The sequence below is a fragment of the Mercenaria mercenaria genome, chromosome 1 (assembly GCF_021730395.1).
Source record: "Mercenaria mercenaria strain notata chromosome 1, MADL_Memer_1, whole genome shotgun sequence".
In the NCBI taxonomy this organism is placed as follows: Eukaryota; Metazoa; Mollusca; class Bivalvia; order Venerida; family Veneridae; genus Mercenaria; species Mercenaria mercenaria.
Window position 1 is genome coordinate 40886850 of NC_069361.1, and position 21553 is coordinate 40908402.

The 21553-nt window shown below is 33.9% G+C and overlaps 1 protein-coding gene across 1 annotated transcript in view; it reads right to left on the reverse strand.

Moving 5' to 3' along the window:
* Positions 1–1325: 1325 nt before the first annotated feature.
* The window catches only part of LOC123523235 (uncharacterized), a 183594-nt gene continuing 163366 nt past the window's right edge, over positions 1326–21553 (reverse strand). Inside the window, exons 155-170 of the mRNA XM_053542021.1 lie at positions 21078–21240; positions 19020–19245; positions 18677–18896; positions 18307–18513; positions 16476–16782; positions 15421–15632; positions 14845–15028; positions 14461–14584; positions 12820–12914; positions 12027–12215; positions 10353–10533; positions 5515–5681; positions 5033–5160; positions 4337–4583; positions 2549–2720; positions 1326–1599 (exon numbers count right to left, since the gene is read on the reverse strand). Coding sequence (XP_053397996.1) covers positions 1326–1599; positions 2549–2720; positions 4337–4583; positions 5033–5160; positions 5515–5681; positions 10353–10533; positions 12027–12215; positions 12820–12914; positions 14461–14584; positions 14845–15028; positions 15421–15632; positions 16476–16782; positions 18307–18513; positions 18677–18896; positions 19020–19245; positions 21078–21240 — 3096 coding nt within the window. The remainder of the gene's footprint in view (positions 1600–2548; positions 2721–4336; positions 4584–5032; positions 5161–5514; positions 5682–10352; positions 10534–12026; positions 12216–12819; positions 12915–14460; positions 14585–14844; positions 15029–15420; positions 15633–16475; positions 16783–18306; positions 18514–18676; positions 18897–19019; positions 19246–21077; positions 21241–21553) is intronic.

A 21553-nucleotide genomic window follows, 5' to 3' on the forward strand; every position in this document is an offset into this window, starting at 1 on the left:
AAATACACCAACATTTTTTTAATTGGGTCAATATGACACATGAGCTTTTGTTGAAATATTTTACAGACTGGATAGAAAAAGATCAATGTCAAAGTTTGACCTTCACATTTGACATTGACCTTTGAGCTAGGGATCAGGGTATTGCGCCTGACAAATCGTCTCATTATAGGAAACATTTATGTTTAGGAATATTAAAAATCTCTTCATGGATGCAGAGTAATGGACCGGACAAGAAAAAATAATCTTATGGACCTTTGACCTCTAAGTGATACAATGACCTTTGAGCTAGCGGCCTGTGTGTTCGCATGACAAGTCGTCTCATTATTGAGAACGTCTGTGCGAAAAACAATAAAAATCCCTTGATGTATGGCAGAGCTATGGACTGGAAAGGAAAAAACACTCTACTGAACTTTGATATTCAAGAGTGACGGAGTTATGGACCTGACTGGAAAGGGAAACGCTATTGACCTTTGACCTCCAAGAGTGACTCTGACCTTTGACCTAGCTGTTTAAATAAGGCACATGTTGTCTGTTATGGGAAACATTTGTGCAAAGTAATATTGCAATCTCTTAATGGATGACAGCGGTTTGGACCGGACACTAAACAGACCCTGTACATGCCATGTTAAGTTTTGATCGCCAAGTGTGACATTGACCTTTAAGTTTGGGATCTGAACGTTGTGCATGACACATCGTCTTATTATGGGGAACATTTGTTTCAAGTTATATAAAACCTCTCCATGAAGTGCTGAGTTACAGACCGGACAGGAAAAAAAACCCTGTTGACGTTAAATCTCCAAGTGTGACCTTGGCCTTTGAGCTAGGGGCTAGGGTTCTGCACATGACATGTCGTCTCATTATGATGAACATTTGTGCAAAGTAATATTTTAGTCCCTTTTTGAATGATAGAGTTATGGACCTATGGACCGAACATGAAATCGCAGACGGAATGGCCAACGGAAGATCCTACATGTGGGCATTAATGCGGCTACACTTTTGTTCTCTCTATTGTTCCTTTAGCCACGTAAAAGAAGATAACCACACAAAAGCTTAACGGAATGAATGACATCAAAGAAAAAAGTACAGTTGACTATTGTTTCTGTAGCCACCTAAGTATGCAAATGTAAGCACGGACGGACAAGCGCAACCATACAGTCTATGAAGCTAATTAGTTTAAGACACATTTTGAAAGATGGTATCAATACTGATAGAAATTAAACTTACATGAATTTACAATTGTTACACGTTTATTGACATTAAAATGGTATCAGATAAAAGTAATGTTATCCTTTTAACAACATTTGCGTTTTAATCGCAGATATTGCTTAAATTACAAAACTTCCTTGCTTATTTATGACCTGAAATTCTATGTCTTCGCCGCTGACGGATCCATCATTGAGATGATGAAGTAATGGAGATGTTAGATCGACGATAAAGCCATCTGTGTCCGTCTCAACGTTATTCAATGCGCCATTAGTAGCTTTGACAGTGCTCCTGATTTCGTCGTTGTGATCAAGATGGAAATTTCGCCATTCAGCTAGTTTAGACGATTTGTCAAACGTTGACCAATCTTTGATTATTGACCAGCCACTGTCGTGCCTGCAACACAAATAACAAACTTTACTGCTTTTTAGCACACCTGAGCAAAGTGCTCAGGGTGAGCAATTGTGTTCGCTCACCGTCCGTCGTCCGTCCGTCGTCCGGCAACACTTTCCTTTAAACAACATCTCCTCTGAAACCATTTGGTGGAAGTTGATGAAACTTGGCCTGGGTGTTCCTTAGGTGGTCCCCTTAAAAATTTCAATACTCATCTTTAATGTTCTTAGCCCTGACCTATTGACCTATTTTCTTGTTTTTGAAGCTACAGCAAAGAGATTTGGACCACATGTATAATGTTTGATACAGATTTCAATACTCATCTTGAATAGTCTTAATCATGACCTACTTTTTCGTTTTTGAAGTTACAGTATAGAAATTTAGACCGCCTGTATAATTTTTGATACAGATTTCAATACTCATCCTGAATAGTCTTAATCGTGACCTACTGACCTACTATCTTGTTTTTGAATATACAGCATGGAAACTTGGACCACATGTATAACTTTTGATACAGATTTCAATACTCATCTTTAATATTCTTAACCCTGACCTACTGACCGACTTTCTTGTTTTTGAAGTTACAGCAAAGAGATATGGACCACCTGTATAATTTTTTAACAGATTTCAGTAGTTATCTTGAATAATCTTTACCATGACCTTCTCACCTAGTTTTTTGTTGTTGAAGCTTTAGCAAAGAAATTTGTTCAAGCAAGCAATTAAACTCAGGGGAGCGATATAGGGCCATCATGGCCCTCTTGTTCTAATATTAATGTTCATTATGACAAATATCTTTTAATTAATCATTTTGATAAGGCGGTTTCAAAAGATGCAGTTTTATGTAAAATAAAAATCTGCGTTTTAAAAAGAGAAGGTTCCAATTACATGTAAACACACGTTACATTTCATGTAATTCAATATAAAAAATAGGTATTAATAATTAGTTACGAACCTTTTTCTTGCAACTTGAACGTCGTATTCTCGAATACCTGACTCTGGGTCATAAAAGTTGTACCACTGAACCTCTATCGTTGATTTGGATGAACTATATTGAATATCGGAGAAACTTTCAAGATTTCCGTCTACCGCTAGCCCCTTTTCAGGTTTTGTGAGGTCAACACGCACTGCAATAAAATTCTTAGATATATGCCAGTATCATATAATTCAAGGTATTCCGTCCATTTTTGAAAACCATAGTTGAAATACAAATTTAATATCAACTGCCACTAATATTACACATTAAGCATATGCCTCTGTGGCATAGGGATTAAGACTCCGAATTTAGTCATAGTACTTATTTTAATGGTGATTTCAAATCCTACCACAACCACTTTTTAACATTTGTCATAGTTTTTATTTCTTTTTCATTTTTAAAACAATTATGTGGGGTTGTTCCATAGTTTTATAGACAAACAAATAAGAATAATTAAAATTTAACATAGGGGTATAGGATCTGGCAAGGGCCTATTTAAAATCGAATTCATTGAAAATCTGCAATAGAGACTTCTCAGTATATTACACATGTATTTTAAACGTGTTTTTAAATATTTATTACTAATAGGTAAAATTCTGTATGCGTGATAGTATTTGCCGCAGATGTTAATTCATTTTGATGACAATATGAGTATAAAAACAGATCCAATGCCAAAAAATAAGGACTTTGTGTAATTTATTGCACCAAAGAATGACCATTTTATATCTAGTTAATATCAGATTACAAAAAAAAAATATTTTGTCTACAAATCATTTACATTACAAAGGAAAACGTCATTGTACATGAGTGTATTGTCTCGATTTGCTGAATGTGTATGACTGGACTACACCTGGAATTTGACTTCGGTGAAACCTACTCATACTTTAAAAAAGCATGTACCTGTATACTGCTTATGTTTTCAATAAACACAAAGCACCGTGCGGTAAATGATGGACAATTTGAAAGGCGACAACGGATTCGTTGTCTTTGGGAGGAAATTCCCATTTCTTTTTAACTCGCACTGACAGTTTGCTTTTACTAGAGAACAACTACATTGCATTAGCATAATTTTCTTTAACTGCAATTCTGAAGGCCTAGGTCTATAAGGTCTATATGCAAATAAAATACATTTGTAAACACAAGGCGCATGTCATTAAAAATGGGAAAACTTTCAGCAAGATCGGTATAGTTTTGATGTGACCATCAGAGAGAATATACATTTTTATTTCGCTATGATTTTTCTCGTACACTTTGAGCTCTAAATTTATTTTTAGAAAACTAATTTCATTAAATGTCGTTGGATTCCATGTCGTAAAATCCTAAAGTCTATATACATGTTTTTCTTATGAATGATGTTTTCATTATCGCGATTCATGTCCAAAGTTAATGTTTGGCTTAAACACCAAATTTTGGGGGAAATACATCCACATTTATAAATATTTTACCCAATTATCGAATAGTCATAAAAGAGTTATCTTCTCATGTCGGGCAACCTTTTTTTCAGAGTGAAAATTGCCTTTCAGCACGAACAAGAAATCACCATAAATAGTGAGGTATTTTGTAATTAAGTTATCAACAGAAAACAATGCCAGATGCAACATTAGTTTTAGGTTCCATCTCTAAGTGATGCCTATTTATCTAAAATGAAGGATGCTTCAAATATATGCTTGATTGCAAACATTATATTTTCTTTATTTTTATACCGAACTAATTAAATCAAGTATGTCATCATGAAAAAGCAAAGTCAAAATATTGAAGACAGTTCACCTCCATCTGATGTTCCAGAAATATTCTTTTGGTTAACAGCTCCATTGCTTGCCCAGACAATCGGGTAATAAACACGATCATGAATCAATGTAGAATTATCATCTAATGCCACACAATACGAATGTTCATGATGTTTTAGAGATTTTAACTCCGCAATGTCTGTCAGACCTGCTAAAGTGCCAATTCCTACTTCGTAAGAAGAAATTCCTGATTGGGGGTCGAAAAAGCCATACCAGTTCAAACATATCTATGCAAAAAAGATAACACTTATTCAAATAGTCTAACGTAAATTATGTAATCATAGCTTTTGTTTTAGTTGTTATAACTATTTCGTTACGCTAAATTATTTGTGGTAATGAAATTCAGACAAAGTAATGTTGTATGTCATGTAGTAAAACAAGGAATGTTTTTGACATTTAGATACCTTTATCAAAGTGCAATGATTTATTTATCCGCAATACTTTAATTACAATATATGTGTTTCCATATCAGTAAAACGGAATATAACAAATGGCAAGCTGGTTTATTTGATTTCATACACAATACTTTTATCAAAATTATAAACGATTATGCTAGTAATTAAGACTTAAAGTTTTCTCTACAAACATGTAACTAAAAAGGGGCCCAATGGGTTAAATAGAACTTAAATGTTTAATTTTCATAATTCAAAATCAAACGTATTGCACTTTTTGATACCTGTTTTGAATATTTTGTGTATTGTAGGTCCTCCATGAACAAAGGACCATCGTATACAGTCCCTGCTAGTGGTGGACTTGCATCCACAATAATAGCCTGATCAGCTCTACCCACTGAGTGTAATTCAACTGAAAATATAACGCACAATATAGCTGTGACACCATTAATACATGTAATACAGTTGTATATAAGACGTAACCCAACTGAACAAAAAAATTAAAAACGATCTCTGAATGCAGACAACATTTTGTATAAGTTAAATTATAAAAATAAACTGCAATAGTTTATGGTCCCTAAAGCAAATAAAGAAAATGTAAAAAGTACTACTATAGCTATAGATATATGTTGAACGCAATGAATCACATGAAAAACTAACATTGTACTACATATTCCAACATAATAGCCGGGTTATTAAGAAAGAATATTGAGAAATCTGGAAAATATGTGAATCAGTTCATATTTAAAGAAATTACTATATATACCGTTATTTGTAACACGTAAACGTAACCACGCAGGAATACCGTCTGGGATATGGTGTCTATAAATGATATATTGTGACGTTGGTCTTCTTGTCCACGACAACAGTTCTTCGTTTCTAGGGTTGTTTCCGATTGCAAGTTCAACAGAGCCAATGCCCGATTCAATATCGCTACAAAATCATATAGCTCTTTCCTACGTATTGCGTCTATGTATATGTTCAACATTAAAGCCAGATATATTTTTCTTTTCTTAATTGAAGTAATTGATGTATTTTAATGACAATATATCTTCACCTTAGCGCAATAAAGGTCTTACTCAAAATTGTACAAAAATACTATTTTTACAATTTTTTTTTGCTTCAAAATAGATAAATACATCAACTGAAAATATATTGGATTTTATGTCCAATGAAAAATAATTACTTTGATAAAATTGCAAAAATGGTTTAACTCCACATAAATGTTTCTTTAGTGTAAAAACCCAATAAAAGTTCTTTCTGTCTTTTTTGCTCTAAAAATCTAAATATCATTGGAAGGTTGAAACTCCACAGGTGGCCCAACACAACAAAAATAAAATGTTACAGGATCTGTTTGACTGAGCCTGTTCTGGACGGTAGTGAAAATGCATACTACCGTTCACGCCCTCTAGCTCCGGTTTGAGCAGAACTCAACATTTACACATGTTACAAGTACCGGAAGTATTTGTGAGACATCCGCAGATTAGTTCATACGGCGGTGCACATGGAACCTTACCATTGCACATCAGAGAAACTGCCAATGTATAATTTATTGATGCAAAAATGGGTTAGGTGCACTTATTTTGTGAAACCATTAACATGTTTGATTCCACTGAAAGGAATTTGATATAGTGTTGCGGAATAAAAGATGATAATAAATGGATACAAATAGCAGGAAGACACATTACTTTATCCTGATTTTTTTCTAAAATCTTAAGTTTTTACTTTTTGAACTAATGTATATCGAATTGGTCAAAACATTCATAACTGAAAAATGACACAGTGTCAAAATCCCCTCAAAATAACAGAGTAGTCATCATCCCCATAGCAAATTTGGTGGAGTAGTCAAAATCCCCTCAGTGATATTAAATAGTAAGGCAAAAATTCATTCTTGAACTTGTATTATCATTCCGTTTTGTACATTTGAATGAAATCACAGGTGGACGATGGACGGGACATGATCAGAATAGATCACAAATCAAATTTTTCTCTATCAATCAAATGGTTTTACATCTGTTTGCTTGCTAAATGCACTGTGTATATTGTGTCATTATTCACTTGTGATAAAGCAATATCAATTCCCTTTTATGTACATGGAAAGGAATGGTAATAAATTAGTACATGGGTGACTAGCGCTAACTAAATAAAAATTAATACTGTGTTATCATAATAATGCTTACAGTATCATGGGAATTATACTAATTTAAATGGAATATATTATATCCACTTTACTGTCTAGTGGTACAAGCGGCTAATTGGAAGATACAAAATAGTTATAAAAGAGTGTTTATATTTGCTTTGAGCATAATATTCAAGAATGTGTACATTTGCTATGAGCATAATATACAAGAATGTTTATATTTGCTATGAGCATAATATATAATAATTTTTGAATTTGCTATAAGCATGATATAAAAGAATGTTTACATTTGCTATGAGCATAGCAAACAATAATGTTTACATTTACTATGAGCAACTGCCAAAATAAGAAATATCTTCCACTAAAAATTTGCATTTTTTGGATTTGTTATATTAAATAAGTCAGTTACTAAGCGGGGTGGCTGTGAAATTGCTTCAGGTGTTTTCAGTTACTTCAAATATATGTTTAAATGTAACATTAAAACAATCACAACATTTTTAAAGCAACAGTGGTCAAAATCAGAACAGATTTTTATAGCCATGATATGGTAGAGTCTAAACCTTTCTCATATCAAAAAACAATTGCACAATTTATTAGAACGATGTCAAATCTAAAATGAGAATAATTCTGTTCATTCAGCAATACAAAAGCAAAATGAACTATTCACTTTTATACAACATATCAATTTGCCACATCTCTTTGAATAATACTTTAAAAAATTGTATTTTAAAGCCACAATTGAAGTGTGTTAACGTAAATTTTAGAAAATCAGGTACTTATTTTATTTAGTACAGATGTCAACTTAGAAACATGGTCGATCCCAAGTTGCTTACGCTCAAACTATTATCAGAATATTTTATGATGAATAAACACAGTTTTAACTTTTGTTGTTGCCGACCAGTAAATTAAAAAGTGATTTTTTTCACATTTTAATGACCTATGACAAAAGTCACATTTGTATTAGAGATAGATATATATTTAACTATATGTAGACCGAATGTGATTACAGTACTAGCCGTTTTATTGATACAAATAAAGGAACATCATGCACCCCTAAGCTTTGTTATTAGAAAATCCTTACTTAATACCGGAGTACCTCAGTTATATAATGGTTTAACTTTCATACTTCATCTTTCATGCTGAAAGGCAATATTTAATCCGAAAAAATGGTCCTACTTGGAAAAGTGATGCCAGTGACAGATAACCCTTCTAGAACTATTTAGTTATCTGAATAAAGTATGCATAGATTCGGATGTCTATCCCAAAAATATAGTTTACTTCAAGATCTATGAATAATCATTCAAACAAAATAATTGAGCATTATCTTTCATTTTCAAACAAACTAATTCAAAGACAGTTTGTTTTATTTATTACTGCCGATAATTTACAGGTATGGTATGATCATAGCAAAGAAAACATTATTCATGAGAAAAATATAAACAGACTATATGATTTTTACGACATCGAATCCCTCAATATTTTACAAAATTCGTTTGCCAAGAATAATCAAGGCCTCAAAATGTATGAGTTATAAACAGAGCGATATAAAAATGTATATTCTATCTCATGGTCACACCAAAACCATACCAAAAACTGTGCCGAAAGAAGTTATTTCATTTTTTATGACACGCACCTTGTGTTTACAAATGTACCTAATTTGCATATTGACCGAGGCGTGCGGAAACGCATTTACCTTGCGGAATCTGTCGTTACAGAAACTTCTGTTAATATAATTCAGACGTTCTTTAGTATAAACAAAATGGTTGTGTTAGTTAAAAAGAAATGACAATCGCCTTTCTTTAGCCAATCCAACAAAACAACGAAGCCGATGTCGCTGTCAAAAATTCCCGTATTTACTGCACGGTGCTATGTTTAAATATTGCTAGCGTGAGATAAGTGATATGCACTTCAGTTTTGCACTTGATTTGTTGTTGTTGTCGTTGAATACGTAGCCTTAGGTACCATCTCTACACTTATTCCAGACCGTTATAGCGGCTTTAATTATCCTTGGAACATCTCGTGTTGCTTAAAACAGAACTAATAGAAAACGAGGCGACAATAAGTAACTCACTGGGTAAATTGAACGATTCTTTATTTAAACCACCGGTTTCGGTTTTACATAGACTTTCAGGTTTATTACAATATCTTGTGTTGCTGCAAAAAAGAACAAAAAACAAATAAAATTTAATTTTACCTGATATCAATGAGATTGGATTATTATTCAACAATCTCGCGGAAAATGTCACCCTTGATATTATTTCTTTAATGTTGTTGATACAAAAATAAAGGTTATTTCTTTCTGTAGAAAATACATAAGTAATGCAAGTATTTTAATTGAAACCATATTTCGAGATTTTCATAGCACCAAACTGTCTAATTTATTTATTGTGATTCAATAACAATACGTTAATATGTTAACGATTAAAAACTAAACCCTAAGTGTGATATAAATTGATCAAAACATCTGTGTATTATATCTAACCAGACATATATACATGTGTACTATACAAAATACGAAAATGTTGAATTCCCCATATTAAACATTTATTTTACAATAAATTTAATAAAACATAGTTACAAAGAGACTGTAAATACTGAAGGTAAACATTTTGAGGAACAAAAGGGTGATTTACAGATGAAAGTTTATGTATGAGCACCATTAAACATTACTCGGTAATTTTACTTATGATTTTACAGATGTTTGTAAAAGTCAGAATTGTATGGCGAAATACGTTTTCAAATATCAGAATAAGAGAAGTTGCTGAACTGAGAGAAAAATTTGACAATCAAAAAATATACAAAATGTGTAAAAAGTTGATAAGGGCTCTTAACCCGTTTCTGCACCAATAAAGTATGTGACAGATTCTGCTAAATATGTGTTTTCTAAAAACTCTTTTTTCATGCAGTCTTTGATGAATGTCGACTACCAAATCATAAATAAACACTCTTCAGTTTATTCAGAAATATTTATTCAATGACTCTATATATTTCTAACCAAAATAATCAGTTGTTTGCTTCTCCTGAAAAGTTTGAAAAATGAAGTTAACCCGTTACTGCGCCAAGGTGACGATATTACTATGTAAATACTTAACTTTATCCCGGATAATCATGATAATACATACCCATACTTCGAAAGGCTCGAATAAAATCATTACGCTTTTGAATCCAAAATAATTCCGTGTAATGCTGAGTATTTCATCTGCGGACGTTTTTTAACATTGTTTTAATTCTCTTTAATCTATTTAAATATGTGAGCATTTATCGTGCGAACCATTAGACTAGTAAAATAATGGAAGTGTAACATGCTTATAGAGTAAAATACCATCTACAAGATATCAATGTGAATGCCCATGACTATTTCTAAATGAATCCAGTCATGTTGCTGAGAATATATTGTAAAAACATGAAATCATTTTCAAGAAGTTGCTGTTATTATTAACTAATATCATATATTAAATACTTACGTAGAATTATGTTCTGCTGACAATATATAATTCTCCTCGTCATATTTAATATCAAAGACTTCGTACACAACTGGATACGTAATATCAATGATATAGGGTGTACTATGACACACGGTAACTGCAAGCGGCCCTCCGTATTCCACTTTATTTATAGCCCTGACCATCAGGTAGTACTTTCCGGCTGAAATACAGAGAAAATTATTCGGCAACGTCTTGATGTATTTGGTGGACTTCTTTGTGTTAATGTTTATGTGGTGACCTGTTATGTTGTATGCATTATGTTACCCTTGTCGTTTAAATGAAAAGTGAATATTGTTATCTTATAAACATTTCCGCCGCAAACCGGCTGAAAACATAATTTTGCAATGTTGGAAAATATGACGTAACCCTCCAATGCGCGCGTTTTAAAATATAAAATCATCTGTCAAACTTTATCATTATATTAACTCTAAATATAGTACCATGAAGTAAAAACAAAAGGTTTGCATCGCTCTTTTTCGCTAAGGGATTTCTAATGGGCAAGGGACAATGATTTTAACACCTAATTGATCAGCATACTTCTTTTTCTTTCTAGTAATACTTGTTATACATGTTAGAAGTATGGATCAGTTATACGTGTTAATGCACAGGGGTACAAAACAGATGATCTGCTTCCATATAAAGCACATGGATTGAACATTGCCTCCCTTTAGAACATTTATCTATTGCGTACATGTGAAGGTGAATGACTGTACCATAGAATTTAGTAAAATGGAGTGTAGCCTTTAATACTTTCAGTCGTAATGTGAAGAATATAACTCTCATTTTTGTCACATCATGAATACCCGAAATAATTCAAACACATATAGTGTGCTCTTTGTTAATGAAAGAGAGTTTAGAACGCCTGGATGTTGTGACCAATCTGAATGTCGAACGTTGTATAGTGAAAAGTTCACTAACTTAGGTGACAATCTTTTGACTAGTTACTATCACTAGAGTTACTGCGATCCCTAAGATGCAGCGCTTTCTGGAGTTGTATTCTACTTGGAGTTTGTGCGCTACATGGGCATTGCTGCGCTACCTGGAGTTACTGCGGTACTAGAATTTGCTGCACCTCTTAGAGTTTCTGCGCTACCAGTAGTTGCTGCGCCTACTAGAGGCGATGCTTTTCTTGGATTTGCTGAGCGCATCAGAGTTGTTGCATTTGTTGGATTTGCTCTGTCCAGTAGAGTTGATACTGTTTTTGGACTTCCTCCGCTCAACAAAGTTGCTGCACTTCTTGAAGTTTCTGCACGTCTTTGAACTGGTCCGCTTTGTACAGTTGCTGCTCTTTAACTTTTTCCGCTCACTGGAGTTGCTACCATTCTTGAAGTTGTTACGATTTTTTTGGACTTGCTTTTTATTTCAGAGTTGTTACACTTCTCGGACTCGATAACTGAATGTGTTGTACCTATTTGGATACTTACCTTGCTAAGCTTATAACAATACTGAACAATTCATTTGGTCAGTGACGAAAGTTTTGATAGACACTTCTTTTTTGAATTTCTTCAAAACGACACCATTTTGTTTTTGAGAACAACAACTAAAGACATATGTTTATGCAACGATTGGGCTTCAACAAATTTTGTAAACTAGCTTTTATTAGGAACATTAAAGCTATGTAGACGGATAGGTCAAAGACAAATATAAGCTTACATGCGAGTGGGAAAGGATTATAATTCGCCGAAGCGGTAATGACAGCCATGTTGGTCCACTGTGATTCGTGCATCAAATGCTTATGTGGGTCATGATGAGGGTGGATCATATCTTCACATATGTGTCTTCCAACTGCAAAAGCGTATGCTCGTATATCTGTTTCCTCGTCCGTGATTCCATCCCAGTTCCCTGTGATATATTAATATATTTTTCTGACATTTCTGTAAGGTTGTTTATAATTAGGGCAAAATCTATAATAGCAAAATGCTTTTCAAATTACTAATGCATATACCGTAAATTATCTGTCACCTTCTAGTCTAACACATTGGTATTTATGTTTTATTCTTAGGACATCCGCTTGAAAATGAAACTGAATTTCCAACGTGGTTTGAGGTTCATCAATGTCCCTAACATGTAATTACTTCCCTGATTTCTGTTCACTAAAACGAAAGTAGGGAATTACCTCATCTACTGAAGCGGCTACATTTAGTAGAACCTGTAGTGAGAGTCTGTCTCTATGACCAAAATAATTAAATGCGGGTCAGCTTTTTTTTTTGTATTCATGGCTATATGGCCATCAAATAAACACTGACGCAACCCTTGTTAATACGATGATGACAGCTACGTAAACGTGAAATCGTTCTAACGTATGAATACGCTATAGGAGACTTACATATATACATACAATATGTATCATACAACTGCAAGTGAAATACCGCTGTAGTTAATTAGTTTCGTTTTTACTTACTTGAGTGTAATGAATAATAATGAGGAATGTGTTGCTAATGTTTACCAGCAATGTAGTTGTTACTTCTAGTGTATTTGAGATCAAGCATCGGTTTATCGCCGTTAAAAAGCGTACTGGATCCTTCACCGTCAATAATAGTTCTGTACAAAATAACAACTAAAATGTATTAGATAAAGCGTACAATAAGTGTCTATTGGCTACGTTAATCAACCCATGAGTAAGACGAATGTGTGTTCAAAGGTATAAAGAACGCTACGTGGTTTCATATAAAATAAAATTTTGAAGCTTATAACGCAACTGAGAAAATAAATGATTCGGTTTGATTAAGTCTGTCCATGAAAAGTATAGACAATTAAGAGAACCCTCACCTCCATAACCTGAGCATATATAGTATGGTATACGTCGTATACTGTATAAGTACTATGTTTGGCGTGGTTTTTATTTTAGTTGTATTTGCGGTCACCATTAGTTTAGTAAAATCTTAAAAACATCGCGGATATAAGCTACCGCCTAAATGTAATCAAAGGGAAGCAACTATCACACGTTTCTAAAGTGGGATATTTGCGGTATTGCGTGTCAATTAAACAGACAAGCGTCATGCAGAGTAAATACGAGTTTCATTTAATACCAAAACTATAAACGCACTTGCTTAGAACATGTGGGGATAACTTATATCACTAAGAAATTGTAGGATACTTGCGATAAAATGACTTAATAAAAGACATACTACTTGTAATACGCAGAATGTTTCCTTTCCGTAGTGCATTATTCTCAATCTTTAAATCAACTATTATTAATTACGGTATGGATTCTGGAAGATTTCTGTTTCAATTGATGCAAAATTAAAAACAACTTGGAAAACAAAAGGCTTAACTTCATTACTAAGTAATGTTAAACCGTAAAAATGTTTATTCAAACAGTTTTTAATTGAACGCAGATTTTTATCAATTATCAGTGTTTAACAGGTTTATTTCAAATGCGTAACAAACATCAGTGTGACAATGTAATATATTTTAAACAATAAAATGGATGTAAAACGAAACAACAATCTTCAGAAGTTACCGTTTACCTCCATAGTCCGGTTGCCACAAGAAATAAGATTTAGCGGTAGGCATTTCATGGCAACGGTCTTTTTTGGCGGCTGATGTGATCTGTGCCAATTTATGACACCGTCAATTTAAAACAATTTAAAAACGGCAAAATTTGGCACCTCAGAACTATAATAGCAATTTTATTCATGATAAACACTCAAAGGCACTTTACATAAACACGTAGTCTGGGCGCGAAATGCATCCTCTACCAGAATACAAGTAGACCTATCCAGCCAGAAGTGAAGAAGTGGGAGAAAATCCACAGAACTTAGACACAGAGATTTTTCTTCTCCAGCTACCCTTACGTGGCTTTTTGAGCAAAGAGGGCATGGTTCTTTAACGCACCCAGTATATAGCAGCGATGCTCACAGAGCCCCTTTCACGGGAAGAACCGGTACAGGCCTCTTAATAAATTTTGGTGAGTGACACTCAAGGCATCTCAGGAGTTTGCAGCGAATGAACACGATTCCGAAGCCTTTACCACTGGATTGACAGTTATGTGTGTAACTACTAGACCAACGGACATCCCGAAGACTTTTAGCCAAGTTCAAGTAGTTGTAACATGCATTGAATTGCTGTATTTTGAAGTATTTACCTGTGGTTGAGTCTTTTGGGATGTATACCAATACAGTATCTATTCAGATCTGGCCGATCAGGAGGAATTAAAGATAAACATTCATCTCTGCTCAAGGTATCACTTGATAAATTTACAATAGGGCCTGAAATTCGTAGATGCATTATAATTAAATTACAACTTTGGCATATTTTTCACAAGCAACACATATGTATCATAGGACTTAAAATTCTCAAAACACTTATTTCAGATATTACATAGTTTTCACAATGAATTTTTTATGGATTATGCTCTCTCATAATACAAAATATTGAGCAATTGAGACTATACATGTTAACCAGCATCAAGAAAACGAGTGTTAAGATTATTAATGTTCCTATAATGTAATGTATAATATTATGTTACCTGGTTCAGGACATGTATAGTCTGTAAGTATGCCCGCACTTGATACGACTGATCTATAACCCAACACGTTCGTGAGGTCTATATTGACAAAATGGAGCCAATTGTGTCGCATATTTAAGTTTTCTTCATTGATCTCGACAGCATGGCCACTGGACAACCGCTCAAAGTGACAAAATAGACCAGACTGAAAGATAACACTTATTTCATAAAAGAACAATGTATATGAAATAACGTAATGATAGCTTTAATTACATTAATTTTGGGACGCTAAATGTTTAGTATATTACAAATTCTTTTGATATGATACAATTTAGAACTAATCAATTTTTAAATGCAAGGTTGACTGAAATATTATATTTGCGGGTTTTTCCTATACAATTTTGTATGCATTTAATATTTTTAGGCCTAATGCGCCTTTGATTTGAAGTGTACCAATAATTGTCCATCAAAATTGATGTAATAAACATCATATATAGCAATGTTTACTAATCAGAAAGCATTGAATTGAACTTGTATTCTTTTTAGAGCTCAAAATTCAGGATTCAATATTCCAGTCCTTGCATAATATGTATATACCTCTGCCAAAGTATCATCGTAATGTCGAATTGAACGAAGCAGTTCACATGTACCATCCGGACCATAATCATAATTGAAACTAGTACAGTGTTCCAAATCTAAGCAGGACTGTGCACACGTGGACGCTAATGTTACTCCACTGAGTGTTTGGATGGGTGGAGAAGCAAACTTTCCGTCTTCTATGTCCGAAAACTGCCTTAATGGATCACCAGCTAGAACAAACAAGTGCAAAAAGTACACTTTTGAGAAAATAACTCTATTCACCTAATTTAATTATTTTCTCTGATACAAAAATGTATAACGCATGTTAACTGCTTCTCAAACAAATATTTTCTTTATTTTTATTAAGACGACACTAGCTTCTATTACAATTAACAAATGGCTAATTTAATAAAAACGCGAATTACCAATATAACGTAAATATCATTCGTTCATGTCACATACAGTAGTTACAATCAAAATTCAGTCACAGCATGTGGTAAAAAAAAAGCTGCTAATGGGAACAAGAGCACCGCCTACCCTACGGGTGCCATCGCTCGTCTGTATGTGCTAGACAGTACATAAGAAAAGAGTAATAGTTCAGAATTTCGAAGCACAAAAAGGGCCATAATTCTGACAACACACAGGTGAGAGTTATGGTTCCTGGCATACGTAGTCAACTAATATTGATAAACATGTGTGCAAAGTTTCAAAACTGTAGCTCTTATATGTTTTAGGAAACAAAAAATTTAACCAAGAAACTAAAATTTTCTAAGTACAATAAGGGCCATAATTTTAACGAAATGCATATCAGAGTTATGGTTCTTGTCCTACTAAGTCACCATGTAATAATAAATAAGTGTGCAATGTTTCAAAGATGTAGCTTTTACAGTGTTTGATAAAATGTGGACCTAAACAAAATTTATGCCCACGCTAACACCGTCGCCGATCAAGTAACGACAATACCGCGTACATTTTAGATATTTTTTATAAAATCAGACGAGCTAAAAACGGCTATTTCAGATAGACATACATAGAGCAAAACGTCGATGATTATAGTCGTAATAAGTACATACTAAATGATAAAGGTTTCCTTTCCATTAAATTCCGCAAGGTCCATGGAATCATTTGGTCTCCGAAAATCCCTTTGCCATATCCTATTCCAATAAACGCTCTGGTGATTTCTGAGTCATCGTGAACTAACACTGATGCCTTTACTAGATCTGGGTTACTTGTTGTTAAATACCCAGGTGTTATTCTTGCCGTTGGTTTTGTAGTGTCATAAGTCGTTAACATACAAGTCACACCCGCCCTCGTACCGGCACTATTTTCAGCAAAGACGGTGAAAAACAAGGGTTCTCCAGATGGATATTCGTCTACGGACTGTTGCAAATAAATAGAGTTATCATTAAGGTCAATATTATGTGAGCACATTATTTAAGTGAAATGTTGCATAGGTTCGCATAACGTGACAGCCGTCTAGCCTATTTATTATCTTGTAAAGTAAGCTCCTGCAAACGTCAAAACTCATACATTTTTTAAAACCCAACCGTACTTCAAAATTGACTCATATCTGTCTGCTATATTTGATGTCAGTACTGACTCATTTCTCGTCGGAGAACATTCATTTTGTCGGTGTAATAGAGTTCCTTCTGAGCCAGGGTTAATGGGCTTGATGGGTGTCGCACATTTCATTATCTCTTATAAATGGACTGAGTCTGCTAAACAAAGTCTACTGTTATTTTGTTTGGCTGCATTCTATATTTCCAAAGGCTATTCTCAAAAGTTCTGTTTTCTGTTTGTACATTGTATGTGAAAATACTAGTTTATACTCTGTGCACGGCGCAATCGCGGATCTTCCCAGCCCGTGACAGTCTGAACAGTGGGGTACCTGTTCTCTTCCAGTAGCCTCCCGTCCAGGGTTCCCAAGGCGACGGCCATGGGACGGACGACTGGACAGGCAATTCCGGTTTAAAGAGAAAGCACATCAACTTAGGGAACGCGGCAACTGCAGTGATCGCAGAAGATCCAAATATTAAAGAAGTTTGGCCTTACAGTAACTAGTCAAGACATTGTCACATAAGTTAGTGAACTTCCCATTATATAACGTTCGGCATTCGGATTGGTCGTTACATCCAGGCGTCCTATAGTCTCTGTTTTTAAAAACGAGCACACTGTATTTGTTTGAGTTGTTTCGGGTATACATGATGTTACGAAATGAGAGTTATATTCTTCACATTACGACTACTGAATACTACAATCCGTATAATTAAATTCTATGGTACAGTTTTTCACTTTCATATGTACGTAATAGGTAAATGTTCTTAAGAGTGGCAATTTTCAATCCATGTAGTTTAAATGGAAGCAGATCATCTGTAGGCACATTACTTTATTGGTTACAAAACTATGCTCCGGAATAATGTATACTAACATCGACGAGCATTTAACAATGCATTTGACAAAATCAAAGACATGTTTAAGGAATTGCATAATAAAATGTATGCGTTATATTAAATAAACAATAAGAACTTCTTACTAGATAAGTAATTAGAACTCAGTCTGATATTTTTTTTTTAGTTTTGTAATACACCTATTTCATGTATCACATATTCTGTATTTTATGGGCTTCTGTGTTGGAAATAATACCTAGATGTGTAATAATCGGACAGTCTTACTTATAAAGATTCTTACAAATCCTGTTAAAAATGAATATCTTGAAATAAATTGCTGAATGTTAAACATAACAAATGTTTCCTCTTTAAGAAGAGTACGTTCTAACAAAACACTTTCATGATGTTTCTTGTATAGTAATATACAAATTGAAGCAAACCGATAAAGAATTGCCTTAACACAACTTGTAATATAATGACAACACGCAATTTGCAACTGATTTCAGATATATCTTACTGTAGCTAAAACCGTCGATGATCCTCCGAGTTGACGATCGTTGACGACATTGTTTCCTGCGGGGAAGGTACCAACATCCAGGAAAAACTTTACATTACTCTTGTCATCTGCAGCTGCTACAGATATCTCAAAGGAAGGCTCAGTGTAATCTCTGTTCTTAATTTGACTGATTTCACAAGTAGATAGAGACCGCCTCTTACGGTTATTCTGTAAAGAGGAAATACTCAAAGTGCTTAGTGCTTAAGATTGCCATGCATACTTCGTACATAATTATACTATATATACCACAAAATTCGACGCAACATATTCAAGAATGACAATTAGGAAGAGGGATTTTTTTCGTATTCTATAAATTCAATAATTCACTTACAATTTTATCATTTATAACTGATGAAAACTGAGGTGGTGAGTCATCCTTTTCTTTTGTAGAAACATCGATCATATTTGCCCGTATCTTCGGTGAAGTATAACGCCACAAATCTGTACTGAACAATGTCTTCTTAAATTTGATAAACAACAGTTTAACCTCAAGCGTGACAAGTGCAATCAGCCGAAGCTTCACTGGTGTTAGCTCTAAGTCCATTTTTAATCTGTAATTATCAGAGACGGGTTAATATTCCAGATATACTATACACCACTACCAATAAACACATATATTGAATTCAATCATTGAGAGAAATAAACGGTAAAAAATTGTTAATCATAATACTTACGTAACATCCAATGGGAATTTTGAAAATCCGATTTCAGCACGTGTTGGAAATTTTAGATCCATAATCTGTCCTTCTAATCGAAGTTTACCGTACAGTATGAAACCAATCCCTAATTCACCCCAACATGTCAGACCTCCGTAAGGCACAACGGTAGCTCCGGCAGTTTGAGCTATCAGTTTACCTTCCCAACCTAAATCCAGTCCGTAATATCCATTGGCGCCGAAAGCTGCAGAAATGTATACGTGTAATCAATACAATTTTCTATGTAAATAACTGTTTGCTCACAATTTGAAGTGCATGGTATTTTGAGAGTCTTTATATTTATTTTTTACACAATTAAGAAGTATATAATCCAGCCTACTTCAAAAACAATTCCATTATTATTCCCATACACTATCTAGATAATTAATCCGTGGTTAAAATCATTTTCTAACTTTCGGGGTTTTATAATAACTATTCATTAAAACATAAAAGTATAAACTGCAAATAATTCTCTAAATGTGCTAACAACGCTTTCAATTACAGCATCTACAGTAACTATTCTCTCTTTTCTCCAGTTATAAAAACTGCTAAATTAAATATAGGTATAACCACGGTGACTTTTTATACCAAGGTATGTTAAAATATGTACTATATCATCATTTAGATTTAAAATCAATCCATTAAAGTACTATATAAAACATTTTTGTCAACTTCTAGTTTCTAAGACCCCAATCAAGTGCCATGTGTAAATGTAGTTTTAGGTAAAGGTAATTTTGAAACATTAGGTACTAATGATTTCAAATACAGAAGTCGGTTTAGACCAAAAATCATTGTCGATTCGCAATTATTTACACTGAATATTCGTACTAAAGCAGCAAAGTTTTAAAGTTTTGTTTTCGATTGGTAAATCAAATAGTGTGTAAATACTGTACATATTCATGACCTTTCGAAAAGGATTGTACACATATATATTGGACATTGATTATATTGAACAATTGGTAGACCGCTTGTAATTACATGATTAGAGGTTAAATTGATGCATCACGCATCCCCCAAGTTTGTCAACAGAAAAATCCCTACTAAAGGCGAAAACAGTTTAGCGCTTCCCGGTAGAGTTTCTTCTTTGCTTTGCATCTCGATATATGCGGAAGGAAACCTACCGTGCAAGGTAAATCGAGGGTCTGGAATGGTTTAAAAAATAAAAAAAATAATAACCATGAAGGTAATGATTATGCTTCTTGAAATAAACCTTTTGGACACAATCACTTGATCGAAATTTAACAAACTCGTAGAAACATCACACAAATTCTCACATCGGCTATTCTTCTTTCCTTTTATTTGCTTGTTGTTGTTCTTCTGGAGCCTTCCACATATCGGCTGGAATGCTCAGAAGGCCTTCCAGAGGGCCTGCTACGTTAATCAAACGACCGTTATGGTCGTTTTCATACACAACTCTACAAGAAATCGCTAAATCGTTTTCGCCTTAACAGGTAAATGACCCTTGCTGGAATGGTCAATTTTGTTTTAAACAAGTGCTCGAATAATTTACATCATAATATCCACAATTCAAAAAATTTCATTCATTATACTTACGCGCAGTGATCATTCTAATTATCGAGATACGTATTTGACGATATTTGCGTGTTTTTTGGGGAAAATAAATCATATTCCGTACCTTTAGTGTGTTTCAATTCGCATAAAAATATTGTGCACATGAGAAGATTCATTCTTTGTAAAACAACAATATAACCGAGAAAACCCGGTTATATCAGTAGGGTGAGCACAATACTACCTATCAACGGGTCAATAAATCAATTGTCTGGGAGGCAAAACATCTCTGTGACGATTTAACAAAACATAGCACCTATTAACAGAGTCAATCCAATCTATAAACCTGTATTCGTTATAAGCACTTTACATTTACGGAATCAAATGGTACATTTAAATGTAACTGACGGTCGTTGAAAATTTAAATACTGAAAAAAAGAACCTTGATAGCACGTAAACGGGTGAACAAAAAATAAACAGAAAATACTTATAACCACAGACTATTAAACTATAATCCTTTATGCCTACCAAAGGTAAGAGTTATGAATCCTCCTAACGGAAAGTCTTCCTCAAATTTAAAGAACTTTACACTCCTTTTAGGTAGTCCGAAATTCCCTTTCAATGAGATTTCAAATGATTTGAATGGGTTGCCTAATTCTCCGGAAAATAGTTTGTCCACCACTTCTGAATACTATAATAAAGAAAGAAGACTAGGGTTAAACAAAAGCCCGATTTCTGCAACTGAGTCGCGACAGTAATATTCATCTGTAATTAAAAAATAAATTAAATCTAATGTCTTATCGAAATCGAGGAAAACGAAACTAGGTCTATATAGCTGAGGATAACTTTTCGCTTACAAACTTTTTTTAAACATCGCACCGAACATGTGTTAGTTAATCACAGCAAAGAAAGCTACACAAGTAAGCGTTAACTTATGAACAGGCTGCAAGAAATTTCATGTACCTGTTGCTTACTGTTTGCATTTTGCGATGCTTTAAATGAAC